Source organism: Erpetoichthys calabaricus, chromosome 4 (assembly GCF_900747795.2).
Source record: "Erpetoichthys calabaricus chromosome 4, fErpCal1.3, whole genome shotgun sequence".
In the NCBI taxonomy this organism is placed as follows: domain Eukaryota; kingdom Metazoa; phylum Chordata; class Cladistia; order Polypteriformes; family Polypteridae; genus Erpetoichthys; species Erpetoichthys calabaricus.
In genome coordinates, this window is record NC_041397.2 from 127939784 (window position 1) to 127958662 (window position 18879).

At 37.2% G+C, this 18879-nt stretch overlaps 1 protein-coding gene across 3 annotated transcripts in view; it reads right to left on the reverse strand.

Moving 5' to 3' along the window:
• Window positions 1-18879, reverse strand: part of LOC114651134 (probable ubiquitin carboxyl-terminal hydrolase FAF-X) — a 420397-nt gene that overhangs the window by 137130 nt on the left and 264388 nt on the right. For all 3 annotated transcript variants that reach the window (XM_051926098.1, XM_051926097.1, XM_051926099.1), the window contains exons 19-23: window positions 12638-12878; window positions 12391-12540; window positions 9797-9917; window positions 9512-9642; window positions 302-580 (exon numbers count right to left, since the gene is read on the reverse strand). In XM_051926098.1, the coding sequence (XP_051782058.1) occupies window positions 302-580; window positions 9512-9642; window positions 9797-9917; window positions 12391-12540; window positions 12638-12878 (922 nt within the window). The remainder of the gene's footprint in view (window positions 1-301; window positions 581-9511; window positions 9643-9796; window positions 9918-12390; window positions 12541-12637; window positions 12879-18879) is intronic.

Genomic DNA, 18879 nt, shown 5'->3' on the forward strand with positions numbered 1-18879 from the left:
GCCTATAAACCTAGCACCATGCATTTTGTCTGAATCAAATGCAGTTCCAAGAGGACAAATACAAGGACAGCAACTGGCACAATGGAGGACAACAGACACAATCAAAAAACAATCTGAATGTTATTATGCCTTTGGCCAGTAAAAAGAAATTAGCATAAAAAACCTTTTCAAACAAAGTGACTGTGCGAAACACCGCACACTGGGTAAGTGTGGTTTCCTTGGAGAAGTAGTTAATGTTTATGCATGGAAAATGTTTAATTGTATAAATTAGAAAAAAAACTTTTTTTTTTCTTCCACATACCGGTGACACAGGACTTGTTCCTTCTACTATTGGTTGACAAGCTTCAGCCACAGCCTTTACATGGCCAAAACCAACAGCAGTTAACAGCAATTTAGCTATTTTTAGGGCATTAAGATAGGCACCACGCCTTGTCTCCATGTCAGCATTTGGCAGGAAATTATTTCTTGTGAGCATACTCAAAACAAGAGGCAGTCCACCACTTTTGAGGAAGTTGTACTGGAAGTCACTAGCATCCTCCCCTAAGGTACCGCTTGCAGGCATGAGTAAGGCATAAACTACCTAAAAGTAGAATAAATAAAAGATGAACAATTGTTACTATGGTGATATTATTCCATAAAAGGCATTTTTTAAAAGTAAGTAAAGAGAAACCTAACATGTAAGCATGTCACAGTTTTCTTAATTACAAATACACACATTTTTACTTCCTAAAATAGTGGGTGCAAAAAATACTAAGGACTCTTGCTTGTTTTCCTTGACATTTAGGATTAGATCTACCACCTAAGAACAAAATGAAAGTACTAAGGGTGGGAAGGAGGAGGAAAGGATGAAAGAAGGGAGGAAAAAAAGCACAGCATAACTCTGCTTCCTTTGATTTTCACTGTTGCAACACAAATACATATATACATAAATCTTGGGACGTTCCAATTAGGCATTTTTTAGAGCCAATACTGATCACTGATTCCATGTCATTACAAATGGCCAATCTTGATGCTGATAACGATTTCTTTTTCTATTTTTTACTAAACTATTGCATCCCCAGTTTTATAGATTTTCATCTCATAATAAAGTGTCAGTTATTTTTACCTAATTACAATTAATTTAGACCACAGGAGTTATTTGAATTTTACTAACAAAATTGTGTATGCCAAATATTATTTGACTTAATATAAAACTTTATTTACTATAATATTCACACAGCTTCAGAAATGCAGTATATACACAGAACAATTACCCTTAATACACAGGTACAAAAACAAGCTTAAAATTTTTTTTTAAAAATGAAGAGCTCATTTTAATCATATGCCACAATTGTAATAAAATAAAAATGTTCAGTATGGTTTATAATATGATAATCTACTTTGACAAAAACCTTTTAAGCTAACTAGTCTATTCTTTGTTAAGCATTAAGGGTAGATTACTATTTAAGAATATAAGCATCTCTGCATTTTTTGAAGACAGTATTTCTCCTCTCATGCAAAACGTGTCCTGCTGTACTGAAGAAGTACTGTACTGTACTTTCTCTGCAGTTCTTAGAATCAGAGGTTCACAGAGGTAAAGGTTAATCTCTGATGCTGCTAAATCGCTTTTAAAAGGAACATTGTTTCTATGTTTGTTAGATGATTTCTTCACGCATCGCTTGCAAAGATCCTGTCTGTAGTACTGTTGCTGAAGGCTGTATTTTGTTTGATCTTGCAGCGTACTCTGTTGTTTTGGTCATGTCTCTTTGGCTTAGATACTGGAGCCATGTAGTTTATGTGCTGTAATTTATGATCACATCACGTCACTATTGTATTTTGGTTTAACTTAATAGGCATAATTAATATTCTTATTTTATTCAGGTCTACGACTGCAGGAACTAGGCTTGTAAATCTTGTGTTCAGCAACCAAACAGGTAATGTAGATTGCAATTTGCTGCAACATCCACTCAGCAGCATTTTACCTTTAGGTTCCAGTAGGGTCAATTACAGTATCCATTTTTCCAAATCTATCTACACTTTCAATGAAATACAACAAATACTAATACCAACGAAAGTATAGGTTTGGTTCCTCGAGTCCAAAAATTCTTTCTGTTGAATACTAAAATGCTTAAAAAAGCAGAGCTCTAAAATACATATAATCCCGTAACGTCTTACCATTCTCTGCTAAATTCACTGCTACAATTTTCCGAATTGGAGATTCCAAACGAAAAACCTATAAACTCAAGAGCTACCAATCAGACCATTCTGAGAAAACAGAGCTACCTGAATACTCCTGAGTTGTGATGTTATGCAGACCTTTCACCACAGACAATTGTATAAAATAAAAAGTATAACCTGGTTAGCCATAATTGTTATTTTTGTGGTCAAACTGCATTCTGAAAGTGTTACACATTTAATATGTCTATTTAACTAATTATTTTCATGAAAAAAATATTTAACTTGGTCTGCAAAAAATGCCATTTAAGAAGCACATCAAAAGAAATTTTGCGTTTCTCTGAATAGTCAGATCCTGAAATTCACGTTAATGCACAGAAATAAGAACATGAAATGTCACAACTTAGAGATCCAAACACTTCAAAGGCACATTAAAGCAGCATTACATCCACTGTTACAGGCTAACACACCTGCCTTAACTTGGATCAAGTATCACATCCATTAAATAGAAAGGCTCAGATTCTATACTGCTGAAATGTGTTCCAACTGCTTAATGAAGAGTTTGCTTTGATGTTTTAACACCTTGGTCTGACTCCACACTTTTCTCAAGGAGATGCTTTACAACCCTGATGGATGTATCAACAGCCAAGGTAGACAAACTTGAACAGCAAATTTCTTTTGTTAGTTTTTCAAAAGGGAAACCATATTTTCCATTAACTTCCACTGTGTCGATGTGAAGATCAGGATGTCACACTTGGCTGCATAAGCCAGCAATACACATTTCTGCTCCAGAAGAGAGTGTAGTATATAATACTTGCTATTCCATCTTGTGTCGATGACCTGCTGTAATTTTATCAGGGACTGGCCAAGTTGATTTTGAATGTGTTCAAATCATAAGTAAGCTTGGGGAGAATACCTTAGGTGGCCAACAATGTGCTTTCCATCATTTATGACCAGTTGAAAGGTGTGTGCCTTGGTAGGCTAGGTACGTTAGCATCTCTCATGGCCTTTGTAATGTTCTTACCATTACCAGGTTGAATGACAAGTAGTCTTTCTTTTGGAATGTTTAACACTAGAATTACCAGAGCCTACGAAAAAACCCGTAGATCAGTCCCACCTTAAATCGCTTCACACTTCTCCATCAGCATCTTTTGTCCTGTAAATGTGTTGATAAGCAGCAAGCAGCCTACTATCACATCCCCCACCGCCGAACAGTTTTCTCAGCTCAAATCTGTTTACCTGTGTGTTAGTTGCTTGGAGTTGTATAGAGTCAGAAGTCAAGCAAAATCATACCTTTTATAAATACTATATCGTTATTTGGAACACATGCATTTCATGTGTGTTCCGTGTCTACAACGATCTATGTAAACACATCGTTAAAACAAACGTTTTTCATGTTTTAGTAATAATTGACAAATGTATGTGCCCCAAAAAGGAGTCTGACTGCATTCTTGTACCAATGCTTGCGAACTGAAGTGTCTGCGTGCACTTTTCGTGGCATTACACGTGTATTTTTTGAGCATGCCCGTGTTGCTCAAACACAGGAAGCTCTGCAGTGTACTTGTGACTTTACGCTGTAGAAAGTAAGTAACTAAATCCAAATAAATAACATTCGATCTGGCTCTTATATACAAAGTACAGCGATGGCAGCTTCCGCAGTTTTATTCTCTCACTCACGTTCACGCTCCCACAACACCTCTCTGTCCCCCAACCCCTAATCTGACGCTGTTTTCAGATAAAGACGTGTACTTGACTGGAAATAATTGTGGATGTCAGTCGTGTTTTGAGACAATGGAACTGGAAATTCTCTGATGTGGAATCAGTTCTGTATGGTTGTGGGTGTGAGTGGTGCACGTAACTGGGAATTACTGTGAATGTGCGTGGTGGTTTGAGATAATGAAAAGAGCTGCAAATTACAGGGAATTCTCTGATGTGGCGGGATAAAAGCTGACACAAACGTGGATGAATCACTTCTGTATGGTTGTGGGCATGGGTGTGAGTGGTGGACATAATTGGGAATTACTGTGAATGTGCGTTGTGTTTTGAGGTAATGAATAGAGCTGCAAATTATAGGGAATTCTCCGATGTGGCGAGATAAAACCCGACACACAAACATAGGTGAATCAGTTCTGCTTCATTATTATTTTGAGCAAACAGACACCGCAATGGCTACTGTTCTGTCATGAAAGAGGAGGTTGTCCCCTTCAGAGGCTTTGGATCTGCTGCAAGAAATGGATGATTACGATTCAGATGGTGGCGAGGAATTTATTTTTGATATCGAGGAAGACAACGAGACAGACACAGAGGACAGCCCAGATGAAGATTCTATATCAGAGAAAGAGAACAGAAGCCCTCCCTGCAAGAAACATCTAGTCCAACATAAGAACAGCGCAGCTGCACCAGGCATAAAGGAAAAAAGATGGCACCATTTGGATACAGCAAGAAGCTGGGCGTCGTCCTGCCACTCAATCTGTCACACACGTCCTTCAGCGAAGCAGCCGGACCTACGGAGCTTGCCAAGGTATCGTGCAAAGTCCTGTTTTCAATAATGTTTTTTGATGGTCTTTATATGAAAAACATTTTTATGTTACTTATATAAAAGCCGCATCGAATGTTGTTTACCTATTTACCTTTATTTATTTACTTATCTTCCTACAGCTTAAAGTAACCAGTAGACTGCAGAGCTTCCTGTGCTTGATCGACATAGGTATGTTGTTGACAATCAGAGACTGCACAGTTCACGAAGGTCGCAGAGCAGACCCCAGCTGGAACCTCTCCCTCTCTGAATTGATGGCATTTATCTCCATTCTTTTGACAAGAGCAGTGATGACTACAGTTGGTGCTGTGGCTGATGCTGGTCAGAACTTTTTGTTGTACCGGCAATCAAAGATATGATGCCCCATCACCGCTATCAGACTATTATGCGGCATTTGCGCTTTGACAACAAAGACAACTGTGTAGAACGTGTGAAAAACAACAGATCTGCTGCAATTTCGGACATCTGGCAACGTTTTGTTGAGAACTGTGTTCTGAGTTAACACCCAGAGCAACATATTACAGTTGATGAGCAACTGTTTCCAACCAAGGTCCGTTTTCCTTTCTTACAATATATCGCGACCAAGCCTGACAAATTTGGCATAAAGTTTTGGATTGCGGCAGATTTGGAGACAAAGTACATGTGCAATGCGACTCCTTATTTAGGAAAAGATCCCAGTCGTCCCACGGGAGAAAGACTTTCCGAGTCTGTGGTCATAAAGCTTATGGAGCCGTTTCTGGACAAAGGCAGAACCGTAACAACAGACATCTTCTTCACGTCACTTCTGCTGGCTAATAGACTGCTGCACCGCAACACAACTCTGCTTGGCAACATGAATAAAGTGCGACGGGAACTTCCACCTGTAGCTAAAGTCAGTTCAGTACACAAACAATTCTCCACGCTGGTGTTTAGATCTCCCAGTGCCATGCTGACAGTGTATGTGCCCAAAAAGAAGAAGTCTGTTTGCATTCTCAGCACAATGCACCATGATGTGCAGATAGGGCAAGATCGAAAAAAAAAAAACCAAACACGGTCACAGACTACAACCACATGAAGGTATGCTAATGAAAATAATATGAGTGTGACTATGTTTACTGGTATTATTCTGGTCATAAAATGATTTCTTATATTTGTCCTTCTTTTTTCCCCCCCAGTGTGGCGCTTGACATCATGGACCAGAAGGCGTGTTGCTTATTCAGTCTGAACAGGAACACGCAGGTGGCCGGTTACTGTGTTCTACAACATCCTTGACCTAGCGGCGTTGAACGCACACGTACTGTACAAGGCATGCACGGGGTCCACTGAGAAAAGAAGAGTGTTCGTGGCTCACATTGCAGAGGAACTTCATCGTCACTTCTTATAGGAAAAGGCGATGGAAAAAGAAAAGATGATGCAGCATCAACAAGCTTCAGTTCTAAGACCTCAGCTTCATCCAGGGAAGAAAGTACAGTGCCAGGTGCTCGTTCAGTGTAACAGGAACCACAGCACAAAGAGGTGTGTACACTGCAACAAGTACACATGTTGTAAATGTAGGAAGGATGGTCCTTGGGTGTGTGGGAACTGTTAATATTTGAATGTGATGATTTTATATAGCACGGAACGGAAATCAGCAGTTCTTAGCATTGTACCACGTAAGCTGTCGTATCAACCCGCCTACTGTAACTTGCTTTCTTTTTTCTTTGGTTATAGTCTTGAATAAAAGTGCACTTGTTTTGTTATACTTGTACATCAACATTTATATGTTACTTACATAAAAGCCAGATCGAATGTTATTTATTTGGATTTAGTTACTTCCTACAGCGTAAAGTCACAAGTACACTGCAGAGCTTCCTGTGTTTGAGCGACATGGGCATGCTCAAAAAATACACGTGTAATGCCACGAAAAGTGCACGCAGACACTTCAGTTCGCAAGCATTAGTACAAGAATGCAGTCAGACTTCTTTTTAGGGGACATACACAGTAAATTTTTACAGTAAATGTGTGTCACCCTAACACAGGTTCTTTTTCTGCAGTTATATTTTTGAATAAAAGCACACTTGCTCTGTTATATTTGTACCTTTTGTGAAAGTGTTTCTTTGATATTTGGACTTCAGTCTTCACACATTATAAACTTCATGTCTACATTTGGTCAATTATTACTAAAACATGAAAAACGTTTTTGTTTTAACGATGTGTTTACATAGATCGTTGTAGACACGGAACACACATGAAATGCATGTGTTCCAAATAACGATATAGTATTTATAAAAGGTGTGATTTTGCTTGACTTCTCACTCTATACAACTCCAAGCAACTGACACGCAGATAAACAGATTTGAGCTGAGAAAACTGTGCAGCGGTGGGGGATGTGATATTAGGCTGCTTGCTGCTTATCAACACATTTACAGGACAAAAGATGCTGATGGAGAAGTGTGAAGCGATTTAAGGAATTTTCTCGTAGGCTCTGGTAATTCTAGTGTTAACTCTTGGAACTATGCAGCAACCAAAGTTTCAGCGGCGTGCAAGTCTGGGGATTTTTGGCAGTGGAGAGTCACTTGCTTCAGTTATAAGTTTTCATGTAACCGAAGTGCAGTTAGACTCAACATTGACATACTGTAGTAGACACACCTGAACTACAGTAGTAGTAAAACTGAACGCCAAAACATTGTTTTATACAAGGCTGCTGATGTGTGTGTGTGTGTGTGTGCATGTTTTGATACAATTCCAGAAAAGCGCATGAAAAATAAAATACACGCACTCTGGAGGAATACACTTTTGATCAAATGTCTTCCACGACGGACAGTGGTTTGTTTTCAAGGCTTATAAATTCCATAATTTCAGTGGTTGTGTCTTTGGCTTTCTTGCTATCCTTACTGTAAGGATCACATTTTCAAAATGCTGCTTTTATTGAAGGCTGAGTGAGAGTAGGAGTACTGGTCACCATGTCCTTTGCAAGTGCTAGTTCTTCACAATCCCCATATTGTTTTTGGTCCTGAATTTTCAAATTCCTAATAAAATTTGTGGTATTGAAAGTTTTACTGGAGATTCTTCTAAGAGACATTTCTTTTGCACATGCAGTGGAACCTCAGGTCACGAACGTCTCTGAACACGTACAAATTGGGTTACGACCAAAAAGTTTGCCAAACTTTTGCATCTGTTCACGACCACACACTCGGGTGACGAACAAGCCAGTTTCCCTTCCGGTTCGTACGCGCTGATGATTTCCGCACGTGTTCAGTCTCTCCCTGTGCATTCGCTGTGAACTCTTTTGTGCTCCATTTCGTTTCCCTTCTGGTTTGTACGCGCCGGTGATTTACGCACGTGTTCAGTCTCTGTTCCTGTACAGTACATTGTTCTCAGTCAGACATGCATCACGCAGAGGGACTGTAATCTCCTCTCCACCCAGTTCCTCCTCACTTCCTTCATGCCAAAACTCGACTCATGCAAGGTTAGTTTTCTTGGTTGTTTATGGTTAGTTTTTGTATAAATTACGGATTTTTCAAATGTTAATTTTTTTTCCCTGTGCTTAAAACTCAATAAAAAAAAAAGGGTTTACAGTGATCAGGTCATAAGGCTATTAGCGTGAACTCCTGCAATGTTAGTTATTTTCTTGGTTGTTTATGGTTGGTTTTTAAATAAAGTTTGGATTTGTTCAAATGTTCCTTTTTTCCCCTGTGCTTAAAACTCATTAAAAAAAAAAGGGTTTACAGTGATCAGGTTGTAAGGCTATTAGTGTGAACTCCTGCAATGTTACTTACTTTCTTGGTTGTTTATGGTTGGTTTTTAAATAAAGTTCGGATTTATTCAAATGTTCCTTTTTTTTCCCTGTGTTTAAAACTCATTAAAAAAAAGTGTTTACAGCGATCAGTACAGCGGTCGGTTTGTAAGGCTATTAGCGTGAACTCTTGCCATGTTAGTTTTCTCTGTTCAAGGTTTTCTCAGTGTTATTCAATGTTTTTACATTTAGTTTACTATTACACTGTGCATTCTATGGTATAATTAACTATTTTTGTGCTTAAAAATCTTTAAAAAAATATATATTTACATTCAGCTCGTACGGTCTGAAACAGATTAATTGTATTTACATACAATCCTATGGAGGGAAATTGCTTCAGGTCACGACCAAATCGGGTTGCGACCACAGTTTTGGAGCGAATTTCGGTCGTGACCCAAGGTTCCACTGTACATTGTAAACTGAGAATATGCTATCTTTTGTAGATGAGCAATAAAACTGCCAAACTGGTGAGGACATGTTGCTTTGCTCTAATAACCTCAAAAATTGGTTAATGTGTTTTAAATCATCCAAAGATCATTTATAAAGAATTTACCTATTGAGTCATTTAGAGAAAATCAGCAGACTTCAATCAGTGGCTGACTGATGGCAGCACCCCTACATAACACATATCCATGCATTTATTTATTTATTTGATGTCTTGTAAAATGCATACATAGCCAATCTTACATCAAGTCAATTTAGAGCTGTGAGTCAAACTATTGTAAAGAGTACCCAAATCCCTGCACTACAGCCATGAGGAAATCTAAAACAAACGGAAAATGTGCAAACTCCGAAGCTAGGATTAGAATCCAGTCTCCTGGAGCTGTGACTAAGACAAGTTAACCACTGTGTTACCAAGCTTTCCTATATAGATACATTTTCTTTATCAACCATCTTAGAAAAAATTTAATTCACTGAGATGATTAGATGAAATTAAACATTTTCAGTGCATGCAATATAAGAATCGTCTATAATAAAATAAATTTAGTTTTTATAAGTTTAATACATATTGGAAACATCTACTTTTCATCAAGTTATTATGATTGGAAAAGAGGGAATTTACCAACCTCTGTTAGATAGAGCACTTGAGATGGAGAAGGGCCAAAAAACAAAGAATCCAGGGTGGGACTAAGGCTATTTTCACCAAGTTTAGCATGATCCAGACAGTTCGCCCGTAGTTTTTCCACAGTAGTGTTATCTTAAAAGAAGAAAAAGAAATGGCATTAAACTAATATACTATACAAGCAACAACATTCTAAAATTCATTTAAATACTGAAAAAAAACACATAATGAGTACAATTGACAGTTTAAAAAAATAAAAACAAAAGCAAAAAGCGTTTTGCCAACATACCGGGAGGCATTAGCTTCATTAGAACACGGGCTCCATCTCTCAGTAAAGGCATATTTAAACTACAGCCCAGGTCTGCCACTTGCCAAAGGAAAGAGATGTATCGCAGGTGAAGAGACATAATCTGAAACAAATGTTCGTTTAAGCATAAATTAAAGCAAATATTTTATGGACTGGTGGGGCCAAGCCCAAAAACTTACTGTTAACATATTCATTCAGTATTGGGTGTTGAGAAGTCTATAAAAAAATTGCACAGATTTTAAGAAGATAAAAAGATTCTGTCAATGCATCATTGAGAACAGCAATCAATGAGATTACAACAACATTCCCAGAGTTTTCCATAAACAACATATAACTAAATCTTAAATACTAAAAGGTGTGAAAATGCTACAGTGTAATCGGTGTCTAACATCCTAGAATCTATTCAACTTAAAAATAAATTGCACATGTATTACATTACAATATTGCAAATAACAAAGGCTGATTAGTAATTTAACAACTCAGGGAAAGATACTATTTTTTTTAGTCTTGGTGACTGCATATATATTGTGCTCCATGCACACACACAATTTTCCCAGAAGGGAGTAGCTGAAAGAAATGATGTGCCGGGTGGATGGGGGTCTATAACGATGTTGGAGGACTTGTTTTGATACCTGGCCAGGTAAATGCCCTCAAATGCCAGCAACTGTGTGCCAATAATGTCTTGACCTGTTGCAGAGACTTCTGTTCTTCTCTTGTGCAACTAAACTGTGATGCAGTATGTCAGTACATTCTCCACTATACATTGATAGAAGTTCACAAGAAGGTGCTGTAGCTGCCTCGCTACCTTTAGTCTACAAAGGAAGCAAAGGCATTACTGTGCCTTTTTGTTGGTAGTTGAAGTGTGCATGGCCCAAGAGACATGTTAATAAAAGATAGCACTTAAAATACTCTGGAAACAGAATACTAAAAGCAATAAAGTGGAGTAATCTTGAAAAGAAAAAAGTGCCTTTAACTAAAATTTAAACAAGATCCCGATGTTTTAAGTCACTATTGACTATTATGATGTTCTTTGCAAATATGTAACAAGGAATATTATTTAAAGATATGTCATTTCAATTTTCACTTTAATAACATTCTGGTGCACAATGTCATTTTGACACTATTAATCAGATCTGGCAGTAACACGTATGCTCAGATTTTGATGCAATATTCATTACACAATTCAGATGGCTTAGACCAGATTATGCACTCTCACCAATGAATAGTTCAGTGTAAATTTGTGAGACAGTTTGAAATGAGAGCCATTTATCCAGCGTCCATCTTGAATGACAACTTGTCACGCCATCACTTCATCTTAGAAGGAAATGAATTACAAGTGTATGAGTAGCAAAGCATGTGTACATATAAAAGTTATTAACATGCATAAGTTGTGCAAAGTTGGCTATTGCAGCTTGTAGGAGTAAAACACTGAAATCAGATTAACAAAGGTCCTAACCTAATTTTGACTTAAAAAAACAAACAACATTTAGATGGTTAATGAAACGTGTTCCAGTCTTCAAACTGAACAAATTTAGGAGTCCTGAGTGTAAATCTTTTATGCAAGTTTATTTAAAAACATTTTACATGCTGATAGTAGAGATTCTCTGCATGTCTCGGGTCTTAATGAAAGTTATCCATTATAATCCCTTCTTACAATATTCTTTTTTTTTTCTTCAGAAACCATCAATTGACTAATAGAAAAAGTTATTTGAATCTTAGCTGACAGCTGCAGTTGATAAATAACTTGCACCCTATAAGTGGTAATCTTGTCAGGGGGACTATACAATGTCATTTTGATAACAAAAATCCAAAACAAACTATACAGGAATATTGAAAAAGGGCCTTGCTTGGAGCAAAATAAATATAACATTACAAATGTTTGATGATACACAGCATCAAAGTATGATAAAAGCAATGAATACTTTTCACTACACATACTTTGTCACGAATTTAGCAATCCTTCAAGGAGTACATGTTACTAACCACTTTTTAGCAAAGAATCACAGTTAATTTAACCATTTAGTACACTAACATCAGTCAACTAAAACAAGATTTGCAACCTAACTAGCCTCAATCAGAAAACTAATTTCTAATGGTATTGGTTAACAGTTGTACCTAACATGTTTCCATCAAAATTGGAAACATTATTATTACTATTATAGTAAAATATAAAATAGTGAATTGTGAAACACAGCACACTAAGCCAAATATCTTTTATGACATTAATAATTTCAAAACATTCAGATTTCAGTGACACATCAATTTAAATAATCAGTACAAAAAAAATAATTCTCTTGCAGTACCCATACCCCAGGTTACTGGAAATATGTTCTGCTGAGCAAACTATTATAAATTTTGCAACATTTCAAAATGTTTGTTTTAATTGTTGAACATCAATTACAATAAAGATTTTAAACATAACCATGATCTACTTAAAATGTATTCCGCTAAACATTTTCTCTACGTAAAAAAAGTATTCAGATATCATTTGTTCCCTACATATACCAATTTGTAAAAACATTTTTTGTAAACAACATACATCATACTCTTCATACATGAATCTCTCACAAACTCACCACTCCAGGAAGACAGCTTTCTACTTCAGGGTTTGGACCATCACTATAGTTATTTCCATGATTTCCAGGAGACCCAGTTGATGAATCAGATGAACTATCTGGGCTTGATGGCATATTTGAGCTGACTTGTGTAAGTTTTGCTGTTATCAGCTTTATGAAGAAAAGATAGATAGTCTTTAAGATCATATGCAGACCTTAACCTAATACTTAAAACACATAAAAACTATATCCATTCAAGGCAACATACCGTTTTATCCTTAAGGTTTAGTTGTCCAATTAATTTTCTGTCATCAGCAGGATCAACAAGTTCTCCACCAATGAAAAGTTCTATTTTTGTGTGTGTACTATTGGCCTTTATTCGGTTCAGAATACACCTCCTTACAGAACCTATGGTGTCATTTGTATGAGACCAAATGTCCAAATCATCCACCTGACGACCTTGGTTGGGAAAGCGAACTATGAGAGTAATGTGCTTGCCTCGAAAAGCTCTAAAGAAATTGGGAAAAAAATCTCAGAATTAAAATAAAAATGGATAAGGCAATATTCTTCTTTGATAGTTTTCTAATAACTTACTTTAAATTTCAGAAGGCAGAGTCTTAATGCATTTCACCCCACCTGATGTACTGAGCCATAAATGTTTATTTTACCAGTATGACATTAACCCAATGTGAAAGTGAAGATGAGCAAAAATGTAGCACATACATTGCAGAATCCACCCCCTCCACCAACAACAGTCTCTGGTAGTGTCAGGGACCCGAGATGCCTCGAAAGCATGCATATTGTAATCTTTTTAGTTAGCCAATAAAAGACGTTATTTTGCTCAACTTCTCACTACATTCACAATGGCTAATACGGTGCAACACCCTAGTAATAAAGATCATATCAAAATATTTTAATCGTACTGTGTATAGCTAAATAATTTTTTAATTAACAAAAAAGTACTAGCAGAGAGCTACAGTCTAATTAGTGGCTGATGCAGTAGCACTATTAACAATTACAAATAGTAAAAATCAGTAGTTTCCATCTATAACTTAAAAGAGAAGTCTTTCATTAGTCATGTATGAACCTGTAACAAAGTTAACTGAACATGAATACAATAAGATAGTCAATTTAAATACACACCCAGGACACAATATGTAAAGGTACAAACAAAATGGTCATAGTGATCATTGTGTTTTTAAAGGTATAAATAACCTTTAATCTTTATTCCTTTGCAGGTGCACACTTACACAATTCTCACTAACTCCTCAAAATGATCATGTTACTCATACCCACAACTCACACAACAGATATTTGATTCATTTGTGGAATATGTCAAAAAGACCACTGGGAGATGAGTGAATGATATGAAAATCATGCATTGCTTTCATTTCAAAAATTAAGTCAGAGGGAACAGTTACGATCAAATAGCTTTACTAATAGCATACCTGAAAACCTTAGGATGTCGTTATATTTCTTACAACAGAATGCAAGGTGCCACTACATTTTACAAACACATAGATCGACTGCCCAGCTTAGAATTGTTCAGTTTTCACTCTTTAAAATCAATAAATAACTGGCTTAAATGGCACATTCTTATTCATGTATTTTACATTAGAAACATAAGCCTAGAAGATGCTGAATAAAGAACTTTGTTATTTTACAAAGAGAACAAAAGCCAAGAAATTGTGTACTGACTGGTGCATTGGAGAGATTATATTCCTCCAAAAATATATAAAAAACACTGCTGGAAACAAGTCTGCCTGGACTGTCCAGCTCAGGGTGTTACCAATAATATTTTCACCAGGATAAGACTGAGTGTGGAGAAACATTTTAATATATATTAGAAATTGTTACAGAGATGATACATCTTGCCATATAAATTACTAGCCGTCCCCTGCAACTTTGCCCGCGTAGAAGTGAAACAGGACAGTGAGGAGGGCACTGCCCAGCTCCCTACTCCTGATGTCATGCTTCCCCCTCCCCTCGGCCCACAGCCTCTTTCTCAGATTATCGCGAAAATATCACTCCTGCAAGCAAACTATGATTCTTAGCACAATTACAGAAGTTGCAAAATCAACCGGAATGTTCAACCAATTTCTAGAAAAAAGCTCGCTCTAAACTCGTTAAATGGTTCTCTTGTTCGCTAGCTAAGTGGATGTAAGATACGCCCTGAGGCTGGCATGCGAGTGAAGAGGGCCGGGCCCCCCCTCCCCTGGGCCCACTGCTTCTCTTTCAGATTTGCGTAAATAAATCGGTACCGCAAACTAACTATGATACTTAGCGCGATGAGAGAGGTCGCAAAAATCAACCAGATGTTCAAGCAAATTATAGAAAAAAACCTGGTCTAAATCTGTTAAGTAGTTCTCTTGCAAACAGACATACAGACGTTGGATTATATATATTTACTAGTCATTAAGCCCGTCACAATAATGGACGCTAGAACAGTAGTGCATAAACATTAGTAGGAACAGTCTATATTAAATGGCAAGGGACTTTGACCTCATTCTTTTTGTTGGTCGTATTTTTCTTTGTCTTTCAGCCTTTCTTTTGTTGATATTTACTTGTTGAGCTGACCGTTCTTCGTGAGCCGCCGCCGTGTATTGTGTGTCTTTAATTTTCTGTGACAGTAATACTGTCTTGTACGTCCACTGGCTTGTACGTCTGTAATATACCTTTAATTTTCTCTGGCGGTAATACAGGCGTGCACGTCGGTAATATGCCTTTAATTTTCTCTGACAGTAATACTGGTTTGTATGTGGCTGTAATATGCGTCACTGTATTGTGTACCTTTAATTTCCTCCCGTAGTAATACTGGTTTGTATTTCCGTAAAACGCCTGTAACTTTCTCTGACAGTAATATCGCTCATCGCACCGTGCCCCGCTCATGCGCACTTCATCAGAAGACACACACACACGGACACCTGGACGCACACAGGGATTTTATTAAAGAGGATATTTTATAACATTTAATAAAATGAACCATTCTGTACCTAAAATGGACAATTATAATTAAGACCACTAAAAATCTACAAAAAGGACAGCTTTAATTGTCAAAAGTATTTAAACATAAGATAGGGGCGGTTTGTAAAAATAGTAGTAAAGTTTCAAGCATAAAGTAAAACATGTATCCTTCAAAAAATCTTTCTCTGCCCCTATTAATCAAATTACAGTTAGTTACCTTCACACTAGAATAGTTCATTTGCTCAATAACATGAAGAATATGTCAGAAATGCTTAACTAATGTAAGCAGGCAGTAGGTGTACATAATGGCATAATTAAACTTGGTATCTCAGTATTTGAAATCCTGATGCAGACATAAAATGAGCTTGGATTTCTTTGAAGAGGCCAAATACATTCACATGAGTAGCGTCTCTAACCAAAGTGTTACAGACCCCAGATGGAGTAAAAAATCAGGTCAAGTACAACCCGAGCAAGGTAGTTAATGCAAAGTTGTGGATTCTGAACAGGTTATTTGCTTTTACTGAGATTTACTGCTTACACAGAACTTTATTACTTTATTATTATTATTAAGCACAGTGGTCACTGAACTTGAACAATGTTTGTGTCAACATGTTCACGATTCCTACTAGGGCTGTGTGGTATACTAGTACTGGTGAAGTATCGGGAAAACACAAATTATAAAACAACACAGTACGAATATTTAGGGATTTTTGGTCCCAAACACACAAACTATCGTATAGGGGGAAGAAAACTTTTTCAGGCTTTCCATAGAGTTCACATAACCACAGGCTTCAACATGACTGAGACTTCACTTAGGAACTCCCAGACACCCCCAAGCCCACTGCTTCACTATAAGGATGGAAGTGGTTTGTAGTGCTGTGTGGAGACGCGGCACAACAAAGGGGAGTTCAATTAAGTAGCATATAAGGGAGACTTGAGTAAGATGGAGGGTTTTGAAGTTATATGCTTCTGAACCATTTTGGTACCAGGACTGATGTTGGAAATCTGGTCTATCAATACCGAAGTCAAAATTATAGCCCAGATCCAACATTGTACTATTAATCTTTTATGGTTAAGGATGACCAGCTTATTACATGACAAATCCTGGACACGCTTAACAAAGTGAGACAAGTATGAGTATTATGGCAAAAATGGCTTTCATGAGTAATGACATACTTTTAGTCGCTGGTTTACTGTCTCAGTGTCTGGAGATACTAGAGCTCCTTTTTGCTTACAGCAACCAAACTGTTTAATGTCCATTTTCACCTTAGCTTGTCAAAACATATACTTTGGCAGAGGAACAAGATTTCTTGCAGGACGAAATACATCATTCAGTTAATGTATTAATACATAAGAACACAATATTTACCCTGTTTATAATGAATGAATGAATAGGGTATCTTGCACATATGTACCAGCCTGCATTATGTCTGTGTGCACTATTTTCTGTTTTAGTTATGGGCATATAAATTTTCCCTCACTCAGAAAAGAATGAAACTAAAATAAAAGACTGATGTTAATGTGTTTAAGAATTTATAGTGAAGTTAGCATGTACAACCCCAATTCCAAAAAACTTGGGACACTGTGTAAAATGTGAATAAAAACAGAATGCCATGATTTGCAAATCTTATAAAGCCATTATTTTATAGACAATAGAACACAGAAAAGATATCAAATGTTGAAAGTGAAACGAGTAAGTGAAAACATACCACTTTAAGAAAAGAATAAGGTCATTTGAATTTGATGGCAGCAACAAGTCTCAAAAAAGTTGGGACTTATAGTACTAAGCTATTCTTACCTTAATACAATCTGTATTTCTGTACTACCATGGCAGATGTTGCTGTACAGATCCCAATACTGATGGCACACACCCATTTACTTTTCTCCTTCAGTCCTGTAAAGTTAAAGTTCCTAGAATATCCACCACTGAACAAAAGATTCTTGCCAAGGTAAGGGAAAGATACAATTGTGCTTGAAAGTTTGTGAACCCTTTAGAATTTTCTATATTTCTGCATAAATATGACCTAAAACATCATCAGATTTTCACTCAAGTCCTAAAAGTAAACCAGTTAAACCAGTTAAACAAATGAGACAAAAATATTATACTTTATCATTTATTTACTGAGGAAAATTATTGAATATTTCATATTTGTGAGAGGCAAAAGTATGTGAACCTCCAGGATTAGCAGTTAGCTTGAAGGTGAAATTACAGTCAGGTGTTTTCAATCAATGGGATGACAATCAGGTGTGAGTGGGCCCCCTGTGTTATTTAAAGAACAGGGATCTATCAAAGTCTGCTCTTCATAACACGTTAGTGGAAGTGTATCATGACATGAACAAAGGAGATTTCTGAGGACCTAAGAAAAAGAGTTGTTGATGCTCATCAGGCTGGAAAAGGTTACAAAACCATCTCCAAAGAGTTTGGACTCCACCAATCCATAGTCAGACAGATTGTGTACAAAAGGAGGAAATTCAAGACCATTGTTACCCTCCCCAGGAGTGGTCGACCAACAAAGATCACTCCAAGAGCAAGGCGTGTAATAGTCGCCGAGGTCACAAAGGACCCCAGGGTAACTTCTAAGCAACTGAAGGCCTCTCTCACATTGGCTAATGTTCATGTTCATGAGTCCACCATCAGGAGAACACTGAACAACAATGGTGTGCATGGCAGGGTTGCAAGGAGAAAGCCACTGCTCTCCAAAAAAAGACATTGCTGCTCGTCTGCAAGTTTGCTAAAGATCACGTGGACAAACCAGAAGGCTATTGGAAGAATGTTTTGTGCATGGATAAAACCAAAATAGAATTTTTTGGTTTAAATGAAAAGCGTTATGTTTGGAGAAAGGAAAACACTGCATTCCAGCATAAGAACCTTATCCCATTTGTGAAACATGGTGGTGGTAGTATCATGGTTTGGACCTGTTTTGCTGCATCTCAGCCAGGATGGCTTGCCTTCATTGATGGAACAATGAATTCTGAATTATATCAGAGAATTCTAAAGGAAAATGTCAGGACATCTGTCCATGAACTGAATATCAAGAGAAGATGGGTCATGCAGCAAGACAATGACCCTAAGCACACAAGTCGTTCTACCAAAGAATGGTTAAAGAAGAATAAAGTTAATTTTTTTGGAATGGCCAAGTCAAAGTCCTGACCTTAATCCAATCGAATTGTTGTGGAAGGACATGAAGCGAGCAGTTAATGTGAGGAAACCCATCAACATCCCAGAGTTGAAGCTGTTCTGTACGGAGGAATGGGCTCAAATTCCTCCAAGCCGGTGTGCAGCACTGATCAACAGTTACCGGAAACGTTTAGTTGCAGTTATTGCTGCAAGGGGGGGGGGGGGTCACACCAGATACTGAAAGCAAAGGTTCACATACTTTTGCCACTCACAAATATGTAATATTCGATAATTTTCCTTAATAAATAAATGATCAAGTATAATATTTTTGTCTCATTTAACTGGTTTCTCTTTATCTACTTTTAGGACTTGAGTGAAAATCTGATGATGTTTTAGGTCATATTTATGCAGAAATATAGAAAATTCTA